The 24,431-nt window shown below is 37.0% G+C and overlaps 2 protein-coding genes across 12 annotated transcripts in view; one reads left to right on the forward strand and one right to left on the reverse strand.

The window, feature by feature from the left end:
- Positions 1 to 8: 8 nt before the first annotated feature.
- LOC5568613 (lipase member H) lies at positions 9 to 16,929 on the forward strand. Of its 3 annotated transcripts, XM_021847091.1 has the most exons (5): positions 9 to 198; positions 255 to 350; positions 7,589 to 7,772; positions 15,872 to 16,062; positions 16,121 to 16,904. In XM_021847091.1, exons 2-5 carry the CDS (start codon positions 281 to 283, stop codon positions 16,756 to 16,758), a joined length of 1,083 nt encoding a protein of 360 aa, XP_021702783.1. In that variant the 5' UTR covers positions 9 to 198; positions 255 to 280; the 3' UTR covers positions 16,759 to 16,904. The 3 variants fall into 3 exon arrangements, with proteins under 3 accessions (XP_021702783.1, XP_021702782.1, XP_001652442.1); XM_021847090.1 differs by lacking the exons at positions 9 to 198; positions 255 to 350 and adding an exon at positions 5,951 to 6,053 and having other exon boundaries at positions 16,121 to 16,929; XM_001652392.2 differs by lacking the exons at positions 9 to 198; positions 255 to 350 and adding an exon at positions 7,208 to 7,516.
- Positions 16,786 to 24,431, reverse strand: part of LOC5568609 (annulin) — a 78,277-nt gene continuing 70,631 nt past the window's right edge. For all 9 annotated transcript variants that reach the window (XM_001652390.2, XM_021847072.1, XM_021847070.1 and 6 more), the window contains 5 exons: positions 20,066 to 20,581; positions 18,916 to 19,299; positions 18,210 to 18,859; positions 17,717 to 18,151; positions 16,786 to 17,182 (listed from right to left, as the gene is read on the reverse strand). In XM_001652390.2, the coding sequence (XP_001652440.1) occupies positions 16,970 to 17,182; positions 17,717 to 18,151; positions 18,210 to 18,859; positions 18,916 to 19,299; positions 20,066 to 20,581 (2,198 nt within the window). In that variant the 3' untranslated portion in view covers positions 16,786 to 16,969. The remainder of the gene's footprint in view (positions 17,183 to 17,716; positions 18,152 to 18,209; positions 18,860 to 18,915; positions 19,300 to 20,065; positions 20,582 to 24,431) is intronic.

A 24,431-nucleotide genomic window follows, 5' to 3' on the forward strand; every position in this document is an offset into this window, starting at 1 on the left:
CACAGGTGTTGAGTGGAACTGGTGTTATCAAATAAATGCACTACTTGTAATTAGTGTCGGGTGGTATCATGATTGACGACAGCTGCAGTAGCATGAGACGGTTGTTTGGGCAAATTCGCTGGAAGAAATTGAGTATTGAACCAGTTTTTCATAGTATTGCAGTGTAGTATTCAGTGCAGTGCACTATTGATACTTTTGGTACTGCATTAAATGAAGTGGCGTAAACGTTAGTAACTATTTCTTGTACATCACAGCGGATTTTTTTAGTTTTGATTCACGCATGGCGACATATTTGATGATGTTCGTGTCACTAATCAATACCTGGTATCTGAGAAAGGACAGTATTTTCGGTATGATATAATAAATAAAATAATTGTGTATCAATGGTTTACAACCGAGGGAGATTCCAACCTATAGTTAATGTAAATTTAAACATTCTCAAGAATTTATTCATGTGTACAACGATTTAATTGGTAATCGGTTTTCCATCTCACCACTCTTATAACGTCAAATTTACCTTTTTGCTCAAGAAAGTAGCTACAATCGCAATGCTTTTTTTTCGTTTTTACCTTATTTTATGAGAAGTTACCGAAAATATCTTCTATGACCTGGAGGCGGAAGTCTTTCGTCCTACGCGCGTGCTCCAAAACTTATTTCCGTGCCACCTTCTCTACTGACCACATCACCATCAAAGTGTTCGTCATATTGCTACCGCCGCCTTTCGATCATCTCATGTTCATTCGTGAGAAGATTTCCGTCACAGTCTCTGCACATGTCTGCTTGTGGCACAAAGCCTTAGCGCGAACGGTTCAGCTTATCGTAACACTTCCACATGTCTATAGCGCGGAACAGTTCTTTCATCCCTTGTACTGCCGTGAATCGCAAGTCAGTCCCATCTGCATTTTCGTCAAAATTGAGTTGAGTTCAGTTTTTCACATATTTTCCAATGCTTTTTCAGCTGCTTTCATAAAATAATATGATTTTTTCGGAAAAATTAGGAAAAAAATAGCAAGTAAAATTGTCCCATAATGAAAAGTAACCGCATATCAGTCCCACTACAGATTTCCACCCCGTGTAACACAAAAAGAACCATGTTTTGATCATCTCTATATTTTTCTCGAAAAGATATCGAAGTGAAAAGCAAATTGTGAAAGTTTCATTAAGATCTGATCATGTTTTAATTCTCTGGGATTTTTTGAATATTCGTATGGAAAACGAGTTTGGAAACTTTACAGTCCATTTTCTCAATGCCTACTTTTTACAGATGGGACTGACTTGCGATTCACGGCAGTGTACTACCTATAACTGCATACTTGTAACATTCGACAAAAGAAGGCATTGAGTAAATGAGATACCGTTTTGATTCATATTACGGACACTTAAGGCCTCAGTGAAGTATAACCCAGCTTAGACCATACAAAATAAATCATTCTGTATGATTTTTTAGCGTTATCGAGCGTCGGAAGCCCTTAACTTTCGGATGGTGGGTAAAGAATACACGTCCGCAACTTGAATAATTTTAAATAAGTCAAAACGTGTGACCTTTTCATGATTCTTATTCCGGACGCTACCTCACTTTTGCCTCATATTCCGGACGCTTTGATTCGAATTACGGACAGCTCATGATAATCATTAATGGAACAGTCAAATCATCAATTGAAATCGTTCAACCACTTAAGAGACGTCTAAGGTAGTTGGGCATTATAAATTTGCAATGATATTTATGGAAAAAACCTAATAAAACGAGCCTCGAAAATGAGAACTTTTGGACGGCGAAAATTGAAACATTTCGTGTGTATTTCTGCAATTTTTCAACCGATTTTAATAATGAGCAATTCTCGCCGAAACCAGGCCGCCATCGGCACCCATCGTTAGAATTCCAATTTTATGTCACTGATCGCTAGTTTTAGATAAAACTTGAGGGTGGTCCATTCTGTTTTCTCAAATTGGTGGACCCCTCGTACGCCAGCTAGCTGAACAGTTTGCGAAAAAGCCCATTTTTTGATAAATATTGGGTGTTTCTTCACGTGATATGTCTCATATTTCGCTTAAAACACATAGCAATCTTAGTGGAATCGTATAGAGAAAGGATATAGCTTTCATTTAAACTTGAAAAAATTTTGGCGGCCATTTTGAATTTGGCCGCCATCTTGAATTTTGTTAGAAAAATCGTTTTTTCACTATTAGCGCACCGCTAGTTTTGAATTCTGAGATCACCATCAGAAAGCTGAACAAGAATTGCGTAAGATAGGCTACAGAAACTAGGTGAGCAATGGTATTTACCCTATGGTATGAACGATTTTCTAAATAATACGATTTTGATGTATATGGCGAGTGCAATCAATACAAACATCATTTTTTGTACAACAAAGAAGCTAGTTTTCAACCTTTGGGGTTTTATTCGAGTCGAGTAAAGAATAAGAATATTATTTTGAGTGATAAAATCTGGCGGCCATCTTGGATTTTGACGCCATCTTGATTGTAAGTAGAAGAATGAATTTTTCACCTTGATAGCACTCAGCATGTCGAATTTAGAGGCTACTATTGAAAAAAAGGTTACATATACTCTTGTTCTTATTATTCTTCATTTTCCTGACGTTACATCCCTACTGGAACCGAACCTGAAACTCTGCTTTATTAATTATAAATCCTGGTTATTCAACAGGAATTTTCTTTTATAATACGATTTCTGAAAACAGAATAATTCTTCGACATATCTTTGAATTCAGTAATAATGAATAAATAAATTCAATAAATGAAAACCGTCCAAAGTCATTGATTTATTAAACAAACATTTTTTTAACATATGCATTGTTGTTCATTGAATGAAGTTTATAGATTGCGCGTCGGGACATTAGTAAGTCTTGTGGTAAAATCTGTAGTTTTAACGTAAAACATTGACAAAAGTGCATTAATTGAGAATGGAAATCTTAAAAATAGCGAAATTGAATGATGAGAAGCAGGTTTTGTTCTAATGTGGACGTAATGCCGAAACGCAGGTGTATCATTTCAAGGTTGGAGAATCTGGCGGCCATCTTGGTTTTAGCAGTTTTATGATTTTCTACTATTTCAGTGCTCATCATGTTGAATTATGAGGCCTCCATAAAAAAAAAACAATCTTTATTATCTTATCTCAGCTCTTCAACTGATTGTTCATTTCTATCAATGGTTTTATACCAAATACAGTCGACTCTCCATAACTCGATATTCAAGGAACCATCGACTTATAGAATTATCGAGTTGTAGAATGTACCGAAACAAAAAAATCACAAAATCGAAGGAACACATTTCTGTATTTCTAATGCATAAATGATCACCTCTGTAAGAAAATAATATTATTTTGTTGATTGTACTTTAAAAACTATTATTTGAAAACATTATTCGAAATTCTCGAAAAATCACATTATTTTGACTGACTTTATTTTCATGTTTTTCAAATTTTATTACAACTTGCAAGTATTTTTTCATCTCCAAATAAAAATTAGACCATGTTTCCCCAAATAAGGAAGACTTTAAAATAAATATCGAGTTATGGAGAGAAATTTTCCTCTCACCTGACATCGACTAGTGGAGATATCGAGTTAAAGAAATATCGACTTATGGAAAGCACGATGTATGGAAATTTGAAGGGACCGAAAAATCCATCGAGTTATAGAGTATATCGAGTTATAGAACATCGAGTTGTGGAGAGTCGACTGTAAATGAAAAAAACAATGCTATTTTTCAACTCGAAGATATGCAGAAGAATCATTCAGGTAGCAAATAAGCCTTAAAAAATCCTATTTGATCATTTGTTTTTAAGCTGGCTATGTTCAAGTAGGGACGTAACGTCAGGAAACAGAAGGACAAGAAGAAGAATAAGTGCAACGGTAGCATTAATATTCAACATGTTGAGTGCTATCAAGGTGAAAACTCATTCTACTACCTAAAACCAAGATGGCGTCAAAATCCAAGATGGCCGCCAGATTTTTCCACTCAAAATAATACTCCTGTTCTTGATGTGTCTAAAATAATACACCAACGATTGAAAACTTGTTTCTTTGCTGTATAAAAAATAATGTTTGCATCGATTGCGCTCACCGTATACGTCAAAATCGTATAACATGATTTAGAAAATCGTTCATATCATAGGGTAAATACCTTTACTGACCTGATTTTTGTAGCCTATCTTACGCAATTTTTCCTCAGCTTTCCGATGGTGACCTTAGAATTCAAATGTAGCTGTGCGCTAATAGTGAAAAAACTATTTTTCTAACAAAATTCAAAATGGCCGCCAAATTTTTTTTTTTTTAAGTTTAAATGAAAGCTATATCCTTTCTCTTTACGATGCCACTAAGATTGCTATGTGTTTTAAGCGAAATATGAGACATATCACGTGAAGAAACACCCAAGATTTATCAAAAAATGGGCTTTTTCGCAAACTGTTCAGCTAGCTGGCGTACGAGAGATCCATCAATTTGAGAAAACAGAAAGGACCACCCTTAAGTTTTATCGAAAACTATCGATCAGTGACATAAAATTGGAATTCTAACGATGGGTGCCGATGGCGGCCTGATTTCAGCGATAATTGCTCAATTCATAACTTTTTCAAACGCAAACGATGGCGCATACATGATTAGTTTGAGATTTCACAGATTTTCCGTGTTTTAAGTAAGTAATTTTGATTTTTAATATATTGCAGCCTACTGCGGTATATTAACAACTATAACATAGAATTAAGGTGATTATATAACGAAGCCACACCTCAAATTTTCAAGAGCACAAGACTTGAGAACCAAACAGCGTTCCGCGTAGAAAATCTATCCCATTGGTCACCACCATCAAGCAAGCAATTTGATTGGTTTTCAACGCGAACTGTTGACCACTAGACCTGAAAAAATTTACTCTTCCAAATGATAACACTGGTCCATCTTTTTCTATTTTTACCCCTGAATAATCAGAAAGAAGATCTCCAAATAAACTCTCATCCAATATAAATCTCTGCATATTATAATAATCGTTAAAAATCTTCATCAAACTCGATCTTACAGGCAGTGATAGTTTTGCCAGCTCTACTACTGCATCTACGAAGAAGTCATGTGGTACCTCTTTTATTCCTACTTGCAGATTGTCTCGTCTTGTGCACTTGAAAATTCAAAGTTTGGCTTCGTTTTATAATCACCTTAAAGTTGAAGAACAGTTGTGTACACAAGTAACATAGAAAAATTTGAATTTATATTATTAAAAATGTAAAAATAGTAATAGTGTCCGGCTTTCGAAGCGTCCGGCAATTCGAAGCAAAACGGTACTCTAGGCTATCGAAGCATGCCCAATTTCGACTCTTGATTTCCTTTAGAGCCAACTTTGGAAACTTGCAACAAGTTCGTCCCTAGTAAAGCCCATTACACTTTCAATTACTTTGAACGCTACTGTGTTGCAATATCCAAATTATGGACAAAAATTCTAATTAATAAACTGTAAAAAGATATGAAAGAAAGGCACAACATTGTGTAGATTAACAACTATTTTTGCTACACATTCAATTTCCATAAGGAAGAGAAAAACCTGTTTCTAATCAATGGCTACCCAAGAAGTTTGTTATTTATATGACGTAAAAAACACATCTCCATTGAACATTCCAAACATGATATTTCACCACTTAGAGAAAATAACGTAATAATCAAACAACAGATTTTTCATACAAAAATTACATAATTTATTACAATAAAAGAGGAATTCCCTTAATTTTGCTGCAATAAGTTGATGATGAATGGCTACCGTCATACCGCGCAAAAAACGGTTAGTTGAAAAGTTAAGGAACCGGTTCGCTCACAACATAATGTTCTCGACAGCGTAACTTTTCTGTCACCTGAACACGCGGGAAATAGATAACAAGCTTGAACATTCTTCATGCATTGATTGCTTTCCGAAAACGAACCATTTAAAACCGATGAAGTATCGCCCGGAAAGCTTTAGTTTCTTTTTGAAATTCACAAACCGAACATTTGCAGCCATGATACCACGAGCTAACGTTCTTGCAGTTGTGATCTTGTTATCTGTGCTCCTGAGATCAGGTGGGAATATTATAATAACAATTGATATAGCTAGTGTTTAGTATGCAGTCTACCGTGCGCTACCGGGACGCCAAATTTATCATTCTACCTTGAACAACCAATTTATTGATGATCATCATATATATCAATGCGAGCGCAGTCGTAATACTTTCAATAACAGTCACCACCAAAATAAAGTGCCCACTTGCTTTTAATCACGTAAATTGGCGGAAATCGTATGTTTTAAAAACAAACAAAATTATTTAATTAAAATGTGTGAACTTCACATTCAACATATGATATATGTGACACATTCCAGGAAAGTTCTTACTTTCGGATAAAAATGGTTTTCACAAAGACAAACAAATGTGTCCGAAAAAGATGTATCAAAATTAAGTGCTAGCTTTCCTTCACTTAGCAATATTTTATTCTTACGTGTCCAAAGTTTTTCGTCATAAACATGCTATTGAAGCTATTCAAGACTTTTGAGTGTCGTTTTTAAGTAATTTGTATTAGTTGAAGGGAATTATTGGTAAAAATCTGTTAAGCTGCGCTGTTACACGGCATACATTTGTTTTACCCGGTTTAGGGCCAAAAGGTCTAAAGGACAAATGATCGAATCACAAAAGGTCGAAAACGATTTTCATGGTGGAAAAATTTTCCTTTGAAAAAAGATTTTGTATATATTTGTTTTACCCGTTTTTCTGAGAAAATTGGTGACTAAAACTGCTAAAATCAGTCTTGTTTTAAACAACATATTAAACACGACCAATATAAGTGCTTTTAGAGAGTTTTCCGTCGATTTTGCAATATATTAGGTATTCTGAAACGATTAAAAATAATAACCAATAAACTAGAAAAGGCGTCTTTCTTAGTCTAGTGGTTAGAGTTGGCTACAAAGCAAAGCCATAGAGGTATCTGGGTTCGATTCTCGGTGGGCCCAGAATCTTTTCGTAATGGAAATTTTCTTGACTTCCCTGTGCATAGAGTATCATCGTACCTGCCACATGATACACGAATGCGAAATATACAACTTTGGCAAAGAAAGCTCCCAGTTAATAACTGGGATTACGAGCAAGTGGGCCCTTTATTTTGGCGTTGACTGTATATGTCCAGCGCTGTGCGTTGAATGGGTTGCTACCCTAAAAAATCGGCGCGATTGTTATTAGCGACAGTAGGTCTCGGCGTGTTCGTTTAATGATCCTCATTCTAAGCTCGAATGTGTGCGACGGTTTCACCATCAGCGCTAAAGCAATGATCTATCATCTAGTGGCGCAAACTAACGACCATCGTCATTTACCGCGGCCTTCGGATGAAAAGCTATTACCACGCGGTCAAGTTCAACGCAGTTAGTTGCAACCAGGCAAAATGATAAGTCAATCGGACCAGATCGGACGATCCGGAGCCAGAGATCACTGAAGCCATGCTCGATTTCCTGATTCCTTTTCTTTGCCAGCATGTGTTTATGAGAAATATATTCGATTGTGGGCATTGCTATGTCAATTTAGTGTGCAATCGGTGTCGCTAATACCGTTCTGTTTATGCCTCTTTCACAGTGAAATGTAATATGGAGCAGCTGAAGAGCATAGATCCGAACTACGGTGTTACGTGGATGTTTCTGCCCGACGATCAGGGTGTGCCACATGTAGTGGACTTAACAGTGCCCAATGATACCTCTTCGGATGGGAAAAACTTCTGGAGCGATGTCAACGATGAAGTGACGTTCTATTTCTACAGACAGTGAGTATCGAAAGTGATGTGCAACTTTAAATCTCGCTTAACTCATCAAGTGTGAAGCTTATTTAACATATATAATTCAACAACGCTACGTAGAAAGTATCCTCCTCTATCTCCCAGTAATGGTAGATTTTGTCTTTGTCCATTAATTTCCTTACAAACAACGAGCTACACGCTCTGTTACCGAGTGTATACAAGATCATACATTATGCGAGAAATAACGGCCGGTGTTCTCACAAACAGGAGTCTAAGTTTGTGAGTCAGTACCCGAGGAGGAAAGAATAACTCGCCATAACTTATGCATGCCATATTTTGGTATCATACCATAATTAGGTGTTGTTCAGTTGTCAATACCGTAATCCGGGGTAACATTGATCAGCGGGGTAACATTGATCGGGATGACTCATCTTGTTAAACGTTCAAATAAAGATTTATTGATGAAACATTTTCGAACCATGAATGGTGCCTCTCTTTCGTATATTCATAAGCTAATGATAATTAAGGTTTTTGCCAAAATTGCGTTTAGTTCATGAGCAAATTTGTCAACTTTTTGAAATAATGATTTCTATCATTTTCACTGACACTACCGAAAATTTATGTCTCACATGAGTTCTGCAGACGATGTGATCAAGGAAAATGCGGGTTTACTAAAAATGGCATCGCCGAAAACGATTCCGTTGTCAAATCTTTCATAAGTTTATTCAATTAGGCAACATTAACTAATTACTATTACGAATGTAGAATTTCATGAGGAAATTGCCTACTTTTAGGCGTATTCCGTGGTTTGAGGTGTTTTTAATTTTGAAATAACTCAAAAAGTAAATGACTTGTAAGAGTTTGGTCTTCATATTCGGCTTCAGGGGCCCTGATTTTAGTAAGTAACGACATTTTCGATATTAGCGAACGTTGTTTACTTTGGTGATCAATGTTACCCCATATCAGCTGAACCAAAAAAAATCACTTAAAACATCCATTTAAACATGTTTAAATCTTTCGAAAAACAAAATAAAGTACATAGTTAGGAGCGGTGGGTGCCAGTACTTGTTTTAAAAATATGAAACTTGTAACATTTGTATTGTGAAATGAAAAAATTAAGAAAAACTAAAAAAAATGATCAATGTTACCCCGGATTACGGTACCTCATTTTATTATTTTTATTCATTTATTTTTAAAAACATGTAGAGAAAGCTAATATTTTTAAATTTCTACATTCGCTGGGCACTTAAGGAAGTAAGCAATTCATCTGTTTTACTAATTTAACTAAAAGTTTCTGTTGTTATTTTACATATGCTGATTCCCCCCATTCAATTATTCAGTACAGTTCTGACGTAAGACTTTGAACGAATTTATATTTTTGATCGTAGTCGGAAGTTGATTCCAGTACGACGCCGCGTATGAAGAAGGTACCCGAATAATGCGATGTATTATGTTGAGGAATAAAATAGTTTCTAACGCTTCTGAAAGGCTTTTCTCTGACCACTTTAAAAGCCTAGAAAGGTCGCTATTACCCAAATTGGCCATATTATGCACATCAAGATTATTGGAGCAAATATGGAGTTTCCAGAAAATCCAGTTCTGCGAAAGTCCAGCAAAAAATTTTACGGAATTTCAATATTTCTCAAATATTCTTTTCCGGTAAAAATATCACATATTCCCATGAGCATAGCTAGAGGGGGCAGGGGAGGGCCATTGCCTCCCCTCTGGTAGGCCAAAAATAAATCAACTAGGAAAAAATATTTTTTTAAATCTTGTATTTTTTGTTTTCCCAGCATTTTAGTTAAAGTAGAATTCAGTACTTTTTGAATAAATCTTGGAGTCCAACCAAAAAACAGCCCTTTGCTTAAGACCTTACCATTCCATTATAATTCTTTTGAAGGTTTATCAACAGTCTGCAATGGATCTTGCAAGGTGTCTATCAAACATCTGTTATGAAACTTAAATTTTGTTACCCTGTAGTGAATTCCTGGCTGAATGAGTTTTTCAAACGCTACATATTACACAGAAATTTCTTCTGCTATTTTTCTATATTTTCCAATCAATAATCATTTGAATAATAAATTGAGTCCTCAGAAAATCTTCATGGTAGTTTTTGGCCAGAAATTTATTCTCGAATACATCATAGAGTGCTTTGCGCGCTCGGAGGGTTTTTTCGGTGGCTTCGTTCGCTTGCTTAGTGCTTTGCAAAGGCCCAAGCTGTCCGATTCATTTTTCACGCGCTCGGAGTGACGCTGTTGACGCTGCGATTGTGACTAGTGTCGTCGGCGGTGCGCGCGAATTGCTGGGCAGTGGAGCAGTGTGTGATCCTTTAATTCTGTTCCATGTTCATGTGAGCAAGCGATGGAATCAAGGTTAACCTTGTCCGGTTCACGTTGTGCGAGTGCGAAAAGATTTTCGATGTCAATCGAGGATGGATTATCAACTGGTGAGCTCGTTTCACGCTTATGATTACACATTTGTATCAAGACAACGTTACGGTTTTGAATTTTTTTCAAACAACAACTGTTGGCATAAACCCTTATTCTGTTTTAAATAACTTTAATATGCATATATCATTCTTTTTTCGTCATTACTAAGAATAACCTTTGAAGAGTTCGACATTATGAATGTCGGCGTACTATATGTACGTTTTCTTAGCGATATTCTATAGTTTTTTTTAGTAAATTTTCATGACTATTTCACTTATTTACATCGAAGTGCATTAAATTAAGAAGATTGATTAGTGTTTTGAACTTATTTTTACAAACTTCTATCATAATCGTTTTGTATTTTAAACAAACTTTGGATGGTTCGTCACCTCAAGTGTCGGCATAAATCCTCATTCTTATTGAATATAATTTTGTTATGCATAGTTTTCTTTTCTTGTCATTATTAAAAATAACCTTTGAAAGGTTCGACATTTTGAGTGTCGACCTGTTTTCTCAATCTTCAATATTAGTATATCTTTTCACCGCGAGACAAAATTCGAAAAAAAAAATTAAGTAAAAGTCGTATTTTTCCTCCTTATCCATGGATAGCATCACCGACCAAAGGTGACTCCCAGATCTTTTTCATTCTTCACTAATAAACATCCTTCTCGTGGTGATTGTGGAGATGCAGAGGTATTCTCGGTCTCTAAAAGCAACAATCATTACTCTCTAACATTCCTTCCCCATCCCAACTGACTGTAAGGACTTGTCTGGCGCCGTTATTGATCAATAATATGAGATCTGCAAAAATTGCACTTCGAAAGTAAGCGGAAACTCCCATCCCTTATTCATTTGGATCGAAGTGCAATTCTTACCAGTTCCGATCAATCACGGAGTAGCAACCATTAACATGTACAGTCAGTCTATGCTATGCTAGAAATTTATTCTCGATTACATCATAAAACTTTTGTAAGCCACCTACAAACTTCTATAAGACACCTTCAAGAATTTATCTGAAATCTTGACAAAACTTTTTTCGAAATACAAGAAAAAAGGAATAATGATAGATTGACGCTTATATTGAGCTGTTCGGTAATCCGATCCGCATGGTTATTAAATTAATTAACTCATTACGCCTGGTAAAGATGGACAAATTATGGGTAAAATTATGAAAAAAATCCACGAGCTCGGCTGGGATTTGAACCTAGGACTCTTGTATGCTAGACGAACGCTTTACCAACTAAGCTACCGAGCCACTTGGTGACCCAATAACTGAGTTGGTTACAAGTTTAGAATTCAAATCCCTACATACCACGCGGGCCCCTTTCATAATTGTCCATCTATACCACGCGTATAGGAATAATGAGTTGTTTTAGTAAGTCTGTCGGGGGAGGGGCTCAAAATTTTCAAATTTTAGCGTTACGTAATAAATGGACGCTGCCTTATATAGTTGGGGCCCAGATAGTCGTTGCGGTAAACGCGCAACTATTTAGTAAAACAAAAAAAACAATTCTGGAATTAAAAGAGAATATACAGCAAATCACGTATTTCATTGAGACTACCTCCGAGCATTACCTTAGACAGGGATTTCTCAAGAAATTACTTCCAGGATTTTTCCAGCAATTTGCCTTGAGTAGTTTTATGGTATTTTCCAAGCCATTTCCTAAGAATTGCTGATTCGACTTCTTATAGGAGTTTGCTTAGAAATATTTATTGTATGTTTCTTCCAAACATTCCTTCTCGAATTATTCTAGGAATTACTCCATTTATAAAAAACCTTGTAATGATCTCTGTAAGAAGCTCTTCATTACTCTTTGGGATTTCATCAAAGATTTTTCTTTGAATTTCATCTAGAAAGTCATTTTGGAGTTATTCTACGCTTGTTTTGAAATTTCTTCAGAAATTCATGATTCATATAAAGATTTCCGAAATTTGAAATTTCTAAGAGTTTTAAGCATTCAACCAGAAGTAGTGCTATGTTTTGATTTACTTCGTGCATCAGAGAACCGACTTTCGATTATATGAAAAATTATATATCCATTCAGAATAAATCTTTTGGCAATCTATCAACTGCAATCGATAGTTAGAATGCCAGTACTTGTTTTAAAAAAATATATTATAATTCTTTGAAACAGCATGTATAAATATTCAAGTTTTCTTCGAAAAAACTATCAAAGTTACCCCGTTTTACGGTACCATAAATTTCTGCAAGGGTTATTTAAGAAAACAAATCCTGATTAAATACTTGGGGGACTTCCTGAATGGCTTTCTGAAGATTTTTTAGAAGAAATTAAAAAAAAACTCCTGAATCGGAAAAATAAATATTGTTTGGATAAAATTGTGTAGAAATGCTAAGAAGATCTCTTTTGAAAAAAATACTGTTAGGAGTTTTTGTAGGAATCCGCAGAGAAATTCTCATTGAACTTTTATAGGAATTTTGGTGAACTAAGAGTAATCTTGATTTTGAAGGAATATTATCAAGTATATCAGAAAGAACACTGTGTCTTCTGATTGCAAGTTCCCAAAACTATCAGAAAGAATTTTGATAAAAATCATAAGACAATTTCAACCATTTTTCTCAAAGATATCCCTTGGAAGAAATTATTAGATTTATTTCATGGAGAATCTCTAAAGAAATTCCTTCCTAAAGAACAATGGAAAGATCCTTGGTAGAACTCCGAAGTTCCAAGGAAAATATGAAGAGTAAATTCTAAAGAAATTTATCGACACAAGAAACGAAAAATATCTTGAAATAATTTCGAATATAAATAAACATGGAATGTATGATTGTGCGATATTTTCCAGAAAACTATTCGCCAGAATGACATCCACCAGAAAATACTATATGCCAGAAAACCGTTCGCCAGAATGTACCATTTCCCAGAATAGACAATCCTCTAGATTTTCAAATATCATTATTGTCTTAAGCAAAGCTGTATACTTCAAGCAGCCCTACAATTCATTCTTTGACACCAAACTGCTATCTTTACGCGTTCTCTTGCAATTTTGATTTGAACACGCCACTTTGGGTCATAAATTTTAGTCCGTGAACGCAACAGGTGTTGCAAAAGTTGACGCGTTGTCAGCATCCGCGAACAGCACACTTTATCTTAGCTTTAGACCAGTGCTTCCCAAACTTTTTCAACTTTCGCCCCCTTGAGGCCAATATTAATCTGGAATCGCCCCCCTGATATGTGATTCAAGTATTTCAATAAGGACAAAAAATGTATTCGACTCGCATATCCAAAGAATCATAATACAATAACTATTATGTACATTTAAAAATATTTTCTTAAATATCGATAACCTGGGCTGTGAACTATAATATCGATTTTTGAAATATATTGCGTACATTACAGGCTACTGATTTAGTCGGTAAAAGTTTGGTCCAGTTTAAACATAATAAATGTAATGTATTCATAGGCGACTTGTGACGTAGTTGGGGGCGAAGTTCTCCAAAACTGAATCAAATGCAATGTTTTCCAAGCAAACGCATTTATTTTTACTCGAATATGTCATATTTTGATGAACTGCAATGATTCTGTTCGCAATTGTTCGTTTTTGAAAGATCTCACCCCGTGAATTGTGATTTATCTTAGAGTTTTTTTTTTGTCTTTGGCATCGCTGGAACGCAATTTTTGTAGGCTAAATTTTCCAAAATTTGTTTATAAAATAATTAAAACCATCACAAATGGTAGATTTTTTTTTGTAAAAAGCTGGATGCCAGAAATATTAACTTCCAAACCTTAAAGTTCACATACAAAAAAAAGACCCTTATATATATTGGGCATCTGCAAAATCGCGTGAAAATCTCAAATGCTGACCATTCTTAATAGCTCAAAGAATAACACAAATATTTTGTGTTTGACAACCATGTAATGTTGCCTATAATAATTTTAAAATGACCATGATTAGGGATCTAAGGTAAAATAGTCCTGGAAATATTTAAGTTTGGAATTGATTAACCTTCAGATGTGTGTCCTCCAAAGGTTATGAGGAATTATTCTCAAATGCTCCCATGTTAGCTTTTTCGCCCCCTTTCTGGATTTTTCGCCCCCCAAATTCTGTTTTACAAATTTTCGCCCCCTTGAGCCTGAAAATCGCCCCCAGGGGGGCGAATTCACCCACTTTGGGAATCACTGCTTTAGACAATACTTAAATTTATTACGCATTTTTCAAAGTAAACTGACAAAAACAAGAGAAAAATCACATCCCTTGAACTTATTTGCTCTAAAAAATGGATTTATTAGCAAAACCCATTAAATGTACAGTTGTTAGTCGATTGGGAATTTAATTAGCTTTCTAATGAAAATAAGAAAATTGAAATTCGATGAACTATGCCATAGATAAAACCACTCAAAAACGAACATATCCTAAAACATTAAGGTGAAGATGAATCGAAGCCAAAGTTCAAATTTTCATGAGCACGATTCTGGAGAATCAAACATTCGTTTGAGCTGAAAACCTAGTCGATTGGTCACCACCAGCTAGTGATCAATCGATTAAGTTTTCAGCTTAAACAGATGTTTGGTTCTTAAGATCCGTGCTCTTGAATACTTTTTCATGTACTGAAATTTAAATGACCATTATCACTAAAAACCTTTTGTGCTATGTTTACCCGATTGTCATTCTCTCGAATGTCTTTACCCCGAACGCCAGTTAACCGTATGACAATTTTCCACTTTTCCCGCTATTCATTATCCAGAATGACCCGAAATTTGTCAATTTAAGCTTTGTATTTTTTTTCAGTTGATAGAATACATGAAATAGTTTTAAAAAATACAAAAGAAATCTCTAATTGAATCCAGAAACATTTTCTGACGGATTTCTAAGAGGAATACTATTTTAGGGATGCCTGCATAAATGCGGGAGTTATTTGAGGAAGAAATGTTGGTGGACTTTATCTTAGAAATCCTTGAAGGCACTATAATGATATGTTTTACCCCGTGGTCTGTAAACAAGCAAATTTGTGACATTCGTAGATACTACTATGTTGCAGCCTACGCGATTGAAAAATACTGAAATGAGCTACGCGTGGATGTATGCCCACGTGGTTTCTATTGAAATGTTTGTTTGTGCTTTTGGATATAATCCAGCTTAAACGGAGTTTTTTTGTGATAGCAAAAAATGTTATATGCAATTCGTCGCAAAACCCGATTTTTTCAGCACTCGTTGTATTTATCCAACTAGGCGAGCCTCGGTGGATAAATGTACAACTCGTGCTGAAAAAATCATAATTTTGCAACTTGTTGCATTAATATCTATTTGAAGTACTTCAATATTATGTTGTTGTTCTTATTGTTGTTGAAATTCACAATTCATGAACATGGAAAAATACCAGTTATTCGCTATGATTTTTTTTTTCGAGTTATCGCAGGATAACAATTGGAATTAAAAAAAAGACGTCTTGAAGAAGTTCCTCAAAATATTTTGAAAAATCTCAGGAAACATAGTAGAATAACTTTATCAACACTTGTTCTATCTTTTGCGGAATTCTGAGACGAATTTTCATAGAATATCTTAGATAAATCTCAAAGTATTTTACTGGTTGTTCTCCAAACATAGAAAAAACAAATATAATATCTAAAAATCCATGCAATCTGAGAGAATCATGATTATTGTAACGAATATAACCAAACCAATAATTAAAAATCCATCTATGAAATTATTATTCGTCATTCCTTTTATTAACTTCAGAAAAACCAAAGGAAGCCCAATTGCCTTCAAGTTCAAAAATGACCCGTCCGTCCCTCTGAAATTCCCGACCAATTATGACCCTCAATTACCTACGAAGGTCGTAATCCACGGTTGGCGTAATTCTGTCAGCAGTCCCGTTTGCCAGCAGATTAAGGATGCCTACCTGCAACGCGAAGATATGAACGTTCTTGGTATGCATTTCATCAAGTCTGCAGTTATCTTTTTCATACATTTTTTATAATCTTCCAGTGGTTGATTGGGGTCCCCTGGCACAGGATACCCTCTACTTCAGATCGGCAACTGCAACAAAAGATGTAGGTCGTCACGTAGGATCGCTCATTGATCGAATGGTAGCCGAGCGAAGTACCAGTTTGAACTCGGTGCACATCATTGGCCACAGTTTGGGAGCGCATACTTCGGGATTCGCTGGACGAGCAGTTCGGTCAGGGAACGTTTCGCGTATTACAGGCCTTGACCCGGCCCTTCCCGGATTCGTAGACATGCAACCGGACAAGCTCCTGGATCCGACTGATGCACGGTTCGTGGATGTCATTCACACTTGCTCCGGAATGTTGGGACATAACAAAAACCTTGGCCATGTCGATTTCTGGCCCAATGGAGGCACTGTGACACAACCTGGATGTAACGGTATGGAGGACTTTACGGGAGCCTGTAGTCATGGACGATCGTACATTTATTACGCGGAGTCGGTGAACAGACGGAATGCCTTCATGGCTCTGCCGTGTGAAAATATGAATGACTATAAAAACAATCAGTGTAGAACCAATCCGGTTCCAATGGGTGATGCTGTTCCATTAACTGCCAAAGGTTCTCATTACTTGGAAACAAACGCAGAACCCGCTTATGGAAGGGGCTTCAGGAGGTGATAACGCTGAGAATTCATACATGTTGTGTTACTATAAATATAATATATTAACTTGATTCAAATGTTATACATAAGTCAGTAAGTAGAATAACACATTCATAAATACGATCAAAACTTGTACAAATCCATTCGATATTTGGCTTCCAATAAATACGACCAATACATGCATTTCTTGAACACATCAAAGCATTACGCGTCACATCAATCAACAATCAATCGATAACATCTGTCCGGGCAATGATTTCATTGTCGCTGGTTTCCATCAGCACATCTTCCGGTCGAGGTTTAGCTTCGAAGGCAAGAAAACCATCAACATCGTCCAGCTCCTTGGAAGTGAACTTGGCAGCAATCGTAGCACGACCGGCAAACTCCGGAGTCAAGCTGAAAGTATTTGTGATCGTCTCTCCAACGGCGACGTCCGAATGCTGAAATGGGTGGGAATAATTTGAAACAATTCACTGAGAACAATCTACACGTCAAAGTCGTCAAAGGCATTCGAAACATGTCCGGTGTAACTTGGTCATCCAGATTGGTTGTTGTACTTTTGAAATACCATTTCCACTCACTACTTGACAAATCATGGGTTTGTAAACATATAAAGTCGCCGTATTCTGTCCAGTTAGCCCAGGTTGGACCTGTATTGAACTCCAGGATATGTATTTCTATCGTTGATTCTACATTGAAATCAATATGGAATGAAATGGGAACGTAAATATCAAGTAGTATCAGTTACAAGTGGAATAATTTAACACATCGTATTTCAGCAGATTTTGACCATAATTTTGACCTCAACGAAACCTGGAATAACTTGAGAGCTATTAAATAAACCGGTCCCATGATGAAGCCCTAGCATATTAGGATGAATTTAGAGCAGATATCGTTCACTTTGAAATGAAATCCTTAAGAAGAGACGTTGGGTACCAACATTTTACAACCATTACTATTACCATTACCATTACCTTGAAAATTAACGGACTCTCGATTCCCGATCCTTCTACGTGGAAAATACCTTTCCTGAGAGGAATGGGAAGAGGATTCAATAGAGATATGGTAACATCCACGGGGCTCTGCGATACCGGAGCGTCGGACAGTTTGATCTTGATGTCAGGCTTACGAACGCGGAAGTCATCTTGAGCGAAAAACTCGTATTCCGTCTCCTCGACAGTGGCGAAACATGAAATGTTGAACGCCGCCTGATCCCGCAACTTTTTGAAGTATTCCTCAAATGTGACCACCAACTTGACGAACTCTTCCGTGTTTGGCTTCACGGTTATGGTAAAATGGTCGGATTTCACCATTTCTCGTTCTTTTCCCGTGTAGAGGACAGTTTCCACATTCAGCGAACCTTTGACGACGTGAACCATTTCTGACGATCGATTTTTAATTTGTAGAATCTGGAAACAATGTCAAAATTAGCATCTTTACGTGTAAAATAGAACACTTTAAACGTACCACTGAGAAATTCTCTCCTATTTTGATGTCGTCCCTCAATTCAAAATTAAAGTAAACCTCGTTGAAGTCCTCATTCAAGTAGTATCTACTGAATGCACTATTTGCCTGCTTCAGAGCTTTCATCATGGTATCTCGCTCCTCCTGTGATTTCTCGGCAAACTTATAGCTACTAGTGATATCCTCTCGCTCCCATTTTCCAACAGCCTTAGTACTTATAAAGTGACCAATCCCCAGAACATCCTTCCGAAGCAACTTCAGCGGATGGGCTGGTCCGGTGTATCTCCAGAAAACTTTATCTGCATTCACCTCAGCAAACAAAAAGTTATTGTCGTATGGTTTTGCGATCTCTCCCAGTTTGACTGCCAGTACCGAGGCGGGTCCACAGCGGAACATACCATCTGACATCTCCTGAGGCGTAGAATCGATCGCTTGCCAACCCCCGTAATCCCCGTCCGAACTAATTCCCAAATCGGGACGCTGCATCCACACCTCATTCCAAACGTGATAGTTCCAGATGGAATCCGAATTCAACTCCTCCATGACCTTTCCGTTCTGGTCTACGAAATAGTCTACCGTTAGCGAAGCCTGCGTATCGTGGGCCGATGAGTAGTTTGTGACCACGCGAGACGGGATTCCAATCGCTCTAGCAACTGAAATAAGCTATTATGAGTAATCATGAAAACTATGAAATTTTAAACTGTCTTACTTGTGGAAACAACTCCGGCAAATACCCAACACTGGCCAAATTTAACAGGTTTCTGCTTTTTATAGTATTGCTGCATAATTTCTACCGACCCGACCCACTTGGTGGGTGCGGTTCCACCCGAGAAATCGCCACTCCAGTTGCCGAGTAATGCTCCATCATCATCTGGCGAGTTGACCGCTGCCGAAATGGCACGACAAACGCGAATCGGATCACCCCGATGAGTGGCACTTACCTTACCGACCTTGTCGATCAACAGCAGTGAGCAGTCCAGAACGTGCCTCTCAAACTGGCCGAATTTCCACACCGAAGGTCGCAACCGATTGTAGGATCCTCTCCAGATCAACGTTGTATCGTTCATAACGCATTCGTCGCGAAGCGGTTTCTCTGCAATTCAGTTAATTTGAACACATACAGCTATCAACAATCTAGGACGTACTACATCTAAGCGGTTTCCATGTAGGACGATTTCAAAGGTTTCTCTTATGTGGTTTCTATGTAGGACGGAACCATGTAGATGGAGCTCTGTACCTATGGGATAACAGTTATTTGGTTCCAACGTGGAATAACTGGAATAACGTCAAAACTAAATACGTGCAGCAACTCGAGACTGTATTACCGGAAGAGGGTGAGCTGAATTAAGGCGAAGTAGGCCGTCATTGAAATTTGTACGCGCCGTTGATGATTGTTGCTAATTCATCTCACGATTTCAAATCAAAGAAAATCAGTTGGTTTTGCACTGACACAACTGAAAAAGTATCAGCATGCTTTATGTGTGTTGTCGCGTACAGTGATACTTTTTCAAGTCAATATAAACTATCAAGAATGAGTTTTATCATTTTGAAACTGCACGCGGCAAAGTCATCATTGCTGCTAAAACGAATGACGGGCTATTTTGCCTTAAGACCCTCTTGACTCTTGAGGACTGCTGAAGTGTAGTGCATAAACGATGCATCTGAGAGCAACGTCGGGTATATGTGACAGAGTCGACGGTACGATTAGACGAGGAATATGAGCAGATTATGGAGGGGAACAATGCAGCTTTTTAAACTAGGGGTCTCCGTCTACGCGGTTTCTATCTATACGCGGTACAATTTGCCGTCCTACATCGGGGAAGCTGTATCAAAATCAATAAATTTATGAAAATGCTCACCTTCCAAATACACCTGATCATCCTTGCACCAAGGATTGAACAGCAAATAAAACGATTGCGGCAGTGAATAACTCTTCCCAAATCCTTCGCTCAACAGTTTCGTATCAAAGTCCAGCTTCCACCTGGTTACAGCAGCAGTTGCCGCTGGCTTCACCAAGATCTCCAACATGTCCCCACTGATGAAGTCGATAGCGGCTCCCCATTCCAGTGGATCCTCGATCAAGTGACGATACTGTTGAAGGGCAACCCCAACCAGCGATCCATGGCCGTGTGTTGGCCGTTCTTCCCCGTCAACGGTGAATATCAAACTCATCGCATCGCGACTACGATCGAAAGGTCGATCACAATGTAATCGCAGACGGAAGGCTTGACCCCTTCGGACCACCAACCGAGCAGGAGGTCCAACTTGGCCATCACGGGTCATCAGCTCGTACCGCTTCGTATGATGCAGCTTTCCGTTCTCATCGATACACATGTCTACCTTTTTGATCGTCAGCACATCGGCTGAGGGGGCGTCTGGAAATAATTCATACGAGACCGAATTAGCATTGTGTACCTAATAGACACCTATTCAATTCCTATAAGAGAAAAAAGTGCATTCGATAGAGTCTTATTTGAAAGCATACATCTTGAACATTCACTAAATAAATACAAACCGACTGGCGGTTCACAGTTTTGGCTGCATTCAATGCAAATTGGTCATAAAATTCAAAGAAGCGTGCCACCTTGCACCAACACGTCGTTCTTAAGTATAACTTTGATTTTCACATCCATTTTAAGTTTGATTTGATGAGTGATTGAAACGGAAGTAGACAAATTTTGAGTCATCAATTATAATTTATTTGTTTTATACAGTTGTACTTTCATGCGTGATTGACCGTTATTAATGGAATAACTCACTTCACTTAATTTATAGTCTGTAGCTTACTCCCCGAACATATTTATTGTCTTTTTCGAAAGGTACCGCTTGACGAGGTAACAAGCAACTTTTGCTAACTTCAGACGTATATGTATGAAAATTTTTGGATGACTACTCATCAGGGCGGAGCAAATTATAGAAAAAAAATCATTCTTCCATATCTTCTTTACACCCCTTATGATCCAAAATATAATTCTGTGACAATTTCAGTTTTTTTCGGTTGATTTGTAGGTAGCTTAAAGGCGATTAAGGTCGTTTGTTAATTTTGGGAAATATTTCCAACACGTTAGTCAATGTGAGTACAAACTTATTATTTCCAAGTAAAGACACAATAAAGGAAGCTGCTGAAGAGAGTAACTGAATTTCACGGATGGTATATTTATAAATTTGTTTGCTGTTATCTAGTGCCATGTGGGATTATTAGTTCTATTATTACTCAAGGAGTTGTGAAAAAAGTTCCTTAAGAAGGCAAGGCAAGTTCTTTTTTTTTGCAAAAGTTTTAGAGCTTTTGCAAAAAAACGGTCAAGATAGGTTTAAAACAGAATTGTTTCTAAGCAACACCTTTCACTACTCCTTGAGTTATAATTTTCGATAATGCAAACTAAAACAAACATCGTTATGGTAGTTGTACTAGTCTTATAATATCATTTTAGTTTCAACAAATGAATGCTCATAAATACCTAGGGTGTGCGGACTCGAATATTTAGAAATCATGACCGAACATCCCTAGGCACACTCGGATTATTTTTACGAAAAATTTTGTTTGACAGCAGCCTGACTGCTTGTTTATTTTCAATTTGCATCCCCCAGATAAAACCCTTGCTCTCCATTTAAAATCATATTTAGCCATTGTGGAATTCCGCCGAACATCGCCAACTGAAAGGTCGACTGTTCGGCGGAAGCCGATAGGCTCCATGCGGAGCAACTCACCTACGCGTGTAGTCTCGACGATTCTGCAAGGGAAAGAGGCCGAGTATTGTACAGTCACGCAGTCGGCCGTGATGCTTCGGGTGCCGAAGGGCAATCGTCCAGTATCTCACAGCCATGATGGCGTGCGGTTGTGTTTTTTCGAAGTGACACGTTTTGAACGTCAGATCCCATCACGAATTTAGCTTTAAAATAATCATGAAAATCGGTTCGCACTTTCTCGAACCAATTCGTGACCAGATAAAGTCCCAAATGTAACGAACCAGAAGGTGGGATTGGAACACTTTAAACCTGCTTCAGCAAATAATTTTCTAACTACAGTCGACTCTCCACATCTCGATGTTCTACATCTCGATATCTCTCCCTATGTCGATGATTTTTTTGGTCCCTTCACTCTGCATACATTTTCACTCTCCATATCTCGATATCCTCCTTATCTCGATATCTCCATATCTCGATGTGATTTTCGTTCCCAATTTTCTCTCCGTATGTTGATATGCCCATTATCAAAGGTTACTAGACTAGATTTTAGAGATTCAAAACAATTTGCGAAGACGAAATGACATCTGTTTGTTTTTGATTTTCCTGGCAACGGGGTGAATTTCAATCTAGTATTCGTTAAAAATTTGTTCTATGTCTCGATCTCTCCCTACCTCGATGGTCCCTTCGATATCGAGATGTGGAGAGGCGACTGTATCAACTCCTAAGATTCGGCTTACTGTGATCGATCGAATATAAATATTTTTTAGAAAATACAGCATGCTTTGTTCTTAAAACTACAAAGAAACGAAAATCTTCTGGTGGTAGCAACCAAAGGCAATCTTCCCGGTTGAAAAAATAGATAGTTTTAAGATAAAATGTAAGTTATGTACTTAATAATGGAATATATAAAATTAAAGAAAATATAAAAAAAATCTTATTTGTTCCATAGAAAAGAAAAAATCCCTTGGAATGGAAAAGAAACAGTTTTTTCAGGTTTGCTTAACGGTGTAATGTTTCATGAAAAATATAATCCAATCCGACTTATACTTCATTAAAACCAATCCCATATCGTTTCTTTCAGATCTTTTAGAAAATTTGCAATTGCTTTGATAAAAAAAAAACCGTGTTTTTCTGATGCTTCTATTGAATTATGGGTTTTCAAAGAAAAGGCTTATATGGTCATTTTTCACAAAAACTCAGGAACAAAAAAAAAAGTACATCCTAAAAGTTACCAGAATTGAAGTTTATAAAGTTTCTTTCTTAAAAATATTTTATTAAAAAATTTCCGCGAGTTCGGGCATAGATTTTCCAGCTTTTCTTTATATATTTCCCCAACGGTAGAAAATTTTGTGGAAAACTTTTTCCAGTTCATATTTTTTTTTATTTCTGAGAAAATTTGCTTAAATTTTCATATAAAAACTTTGTTTCTACAATGTTTCGTTCTTGAGTTATGATTTTTCAAAGAAAAGTCTTATATGGCACATCTGGACATTTTTCACAAAATTGGCCATAACTCAAAAACGAAAAAAAAGTGCATTCCAAAAATTTCAGTGATTAAAGCTTATAAAATTACCTTCTCGAAAATATTTTTTTGAAAATTTTCCACAAGTTCGGGCATAGTTTTTCCGGCTTTTCTTTACGAATTTTCCCAACGGTGGAAAATTTTGTGGAAAACTTTTTCCAGTTCATATTTTTTTGGATTTTTGAGAAAATTTGCTTAAATTTTTATATAAAAACTTTGTTTCTACGATGCTTCGTTCTTGAGTTATGATTTTTCAAAGTAAGTAGTGTCAAGGGAAAACAAAAAAATTCCACCTGAGTTTTCCGGAAAAATAGGCGACCCTGAATTTTTCTCAATTTTTTTTTATTGATATATCCATGAGCCCTGCCTGTGGAAAAAAAATCATGAAAATCTGAGACCCTTCGGCCCAAACCCGTACGGTAATAAAAAAAATCCCCAACAGTAACAGTGACAGGCAGAAAGCTGCGCAATCAAAAGTTCTAAAAGATCAAGATTTTTCAGGACCACTTTAACTTATTTGTTTAAAAATATCATAACTCGCGAACCATAAGAGATATAAATTTGGGATCTTCGGCAAAGTTGCTCCAAATGGGTTGTTCTAAAACATTGTAGACCATTGTATAGGCCTAAATGCGACAATTTTTTTTTTTATATTCTGATCTCGTAAATCATACGGGTCACCCTAGTTTCACATCACTGAAGAAATTTTCTGAAAAATCTGGAGAAGCTTTGCCGAAGACACCGTATATCTAAAATTAGCGCGGCCACAAAGCAAAGCCATGCTGAAGGTATCTGGGTTCGATTCCCGGTCGGTCCAGGATCTTTTCGTAATGGAAACTTCCTTGACTTCCCTGGGCATAGAGTATTATCTTACCTGCCACACGATATACGAATGCGAAAATGGTAACTTTGGCAAAGAAAGCTCTCAGTTAATAACTGTGGAAGTGCTCTTAGAACACTACGCTGAGTAGCCGGCTCTGTCCCAGTGAGGACGTTAATGCCAAGAAGAAGAAGAA

Source organism: Aedes aegypti, chromosome 2, assembly GCF_002204515.2.
Source record: "Aedes aegypti strain LVP_AGWG chromosome 2, AaegL5.0 Primary Assembly, whole genome shotgun sequence".
Taxonomy (NCBI): Eukaryota; Metazoa; Arthropoda; class Insecta; order Diptera; family Culicidae; genus Aedes; species Aedes aegypti.

Excerpts from the sequence above, each read along its gene's own strand:
- LOC5568613 (XM_021847091.1), top strand. The coding sequence starts at position 281 with ATGGCGACATATTTGATGATGTTCGTGTCACTAATCAATACCTGGTAT. Across the intron at positions 351-7,588 it reads GAGAAAGGACAGTATTTTCG|TGAAATGTAATATGGAGCAG; the intron begins GTATGATATAAT and ends CCTCTTTCACAG. Across the intron at positions 16,063-16,120 it reads CGAAGATATGAACGTTCTTG|TGGTTGATTGGGGTCCCCTG; the intron begins GTATGCATTTCA and ends ATAATCTTCCAG.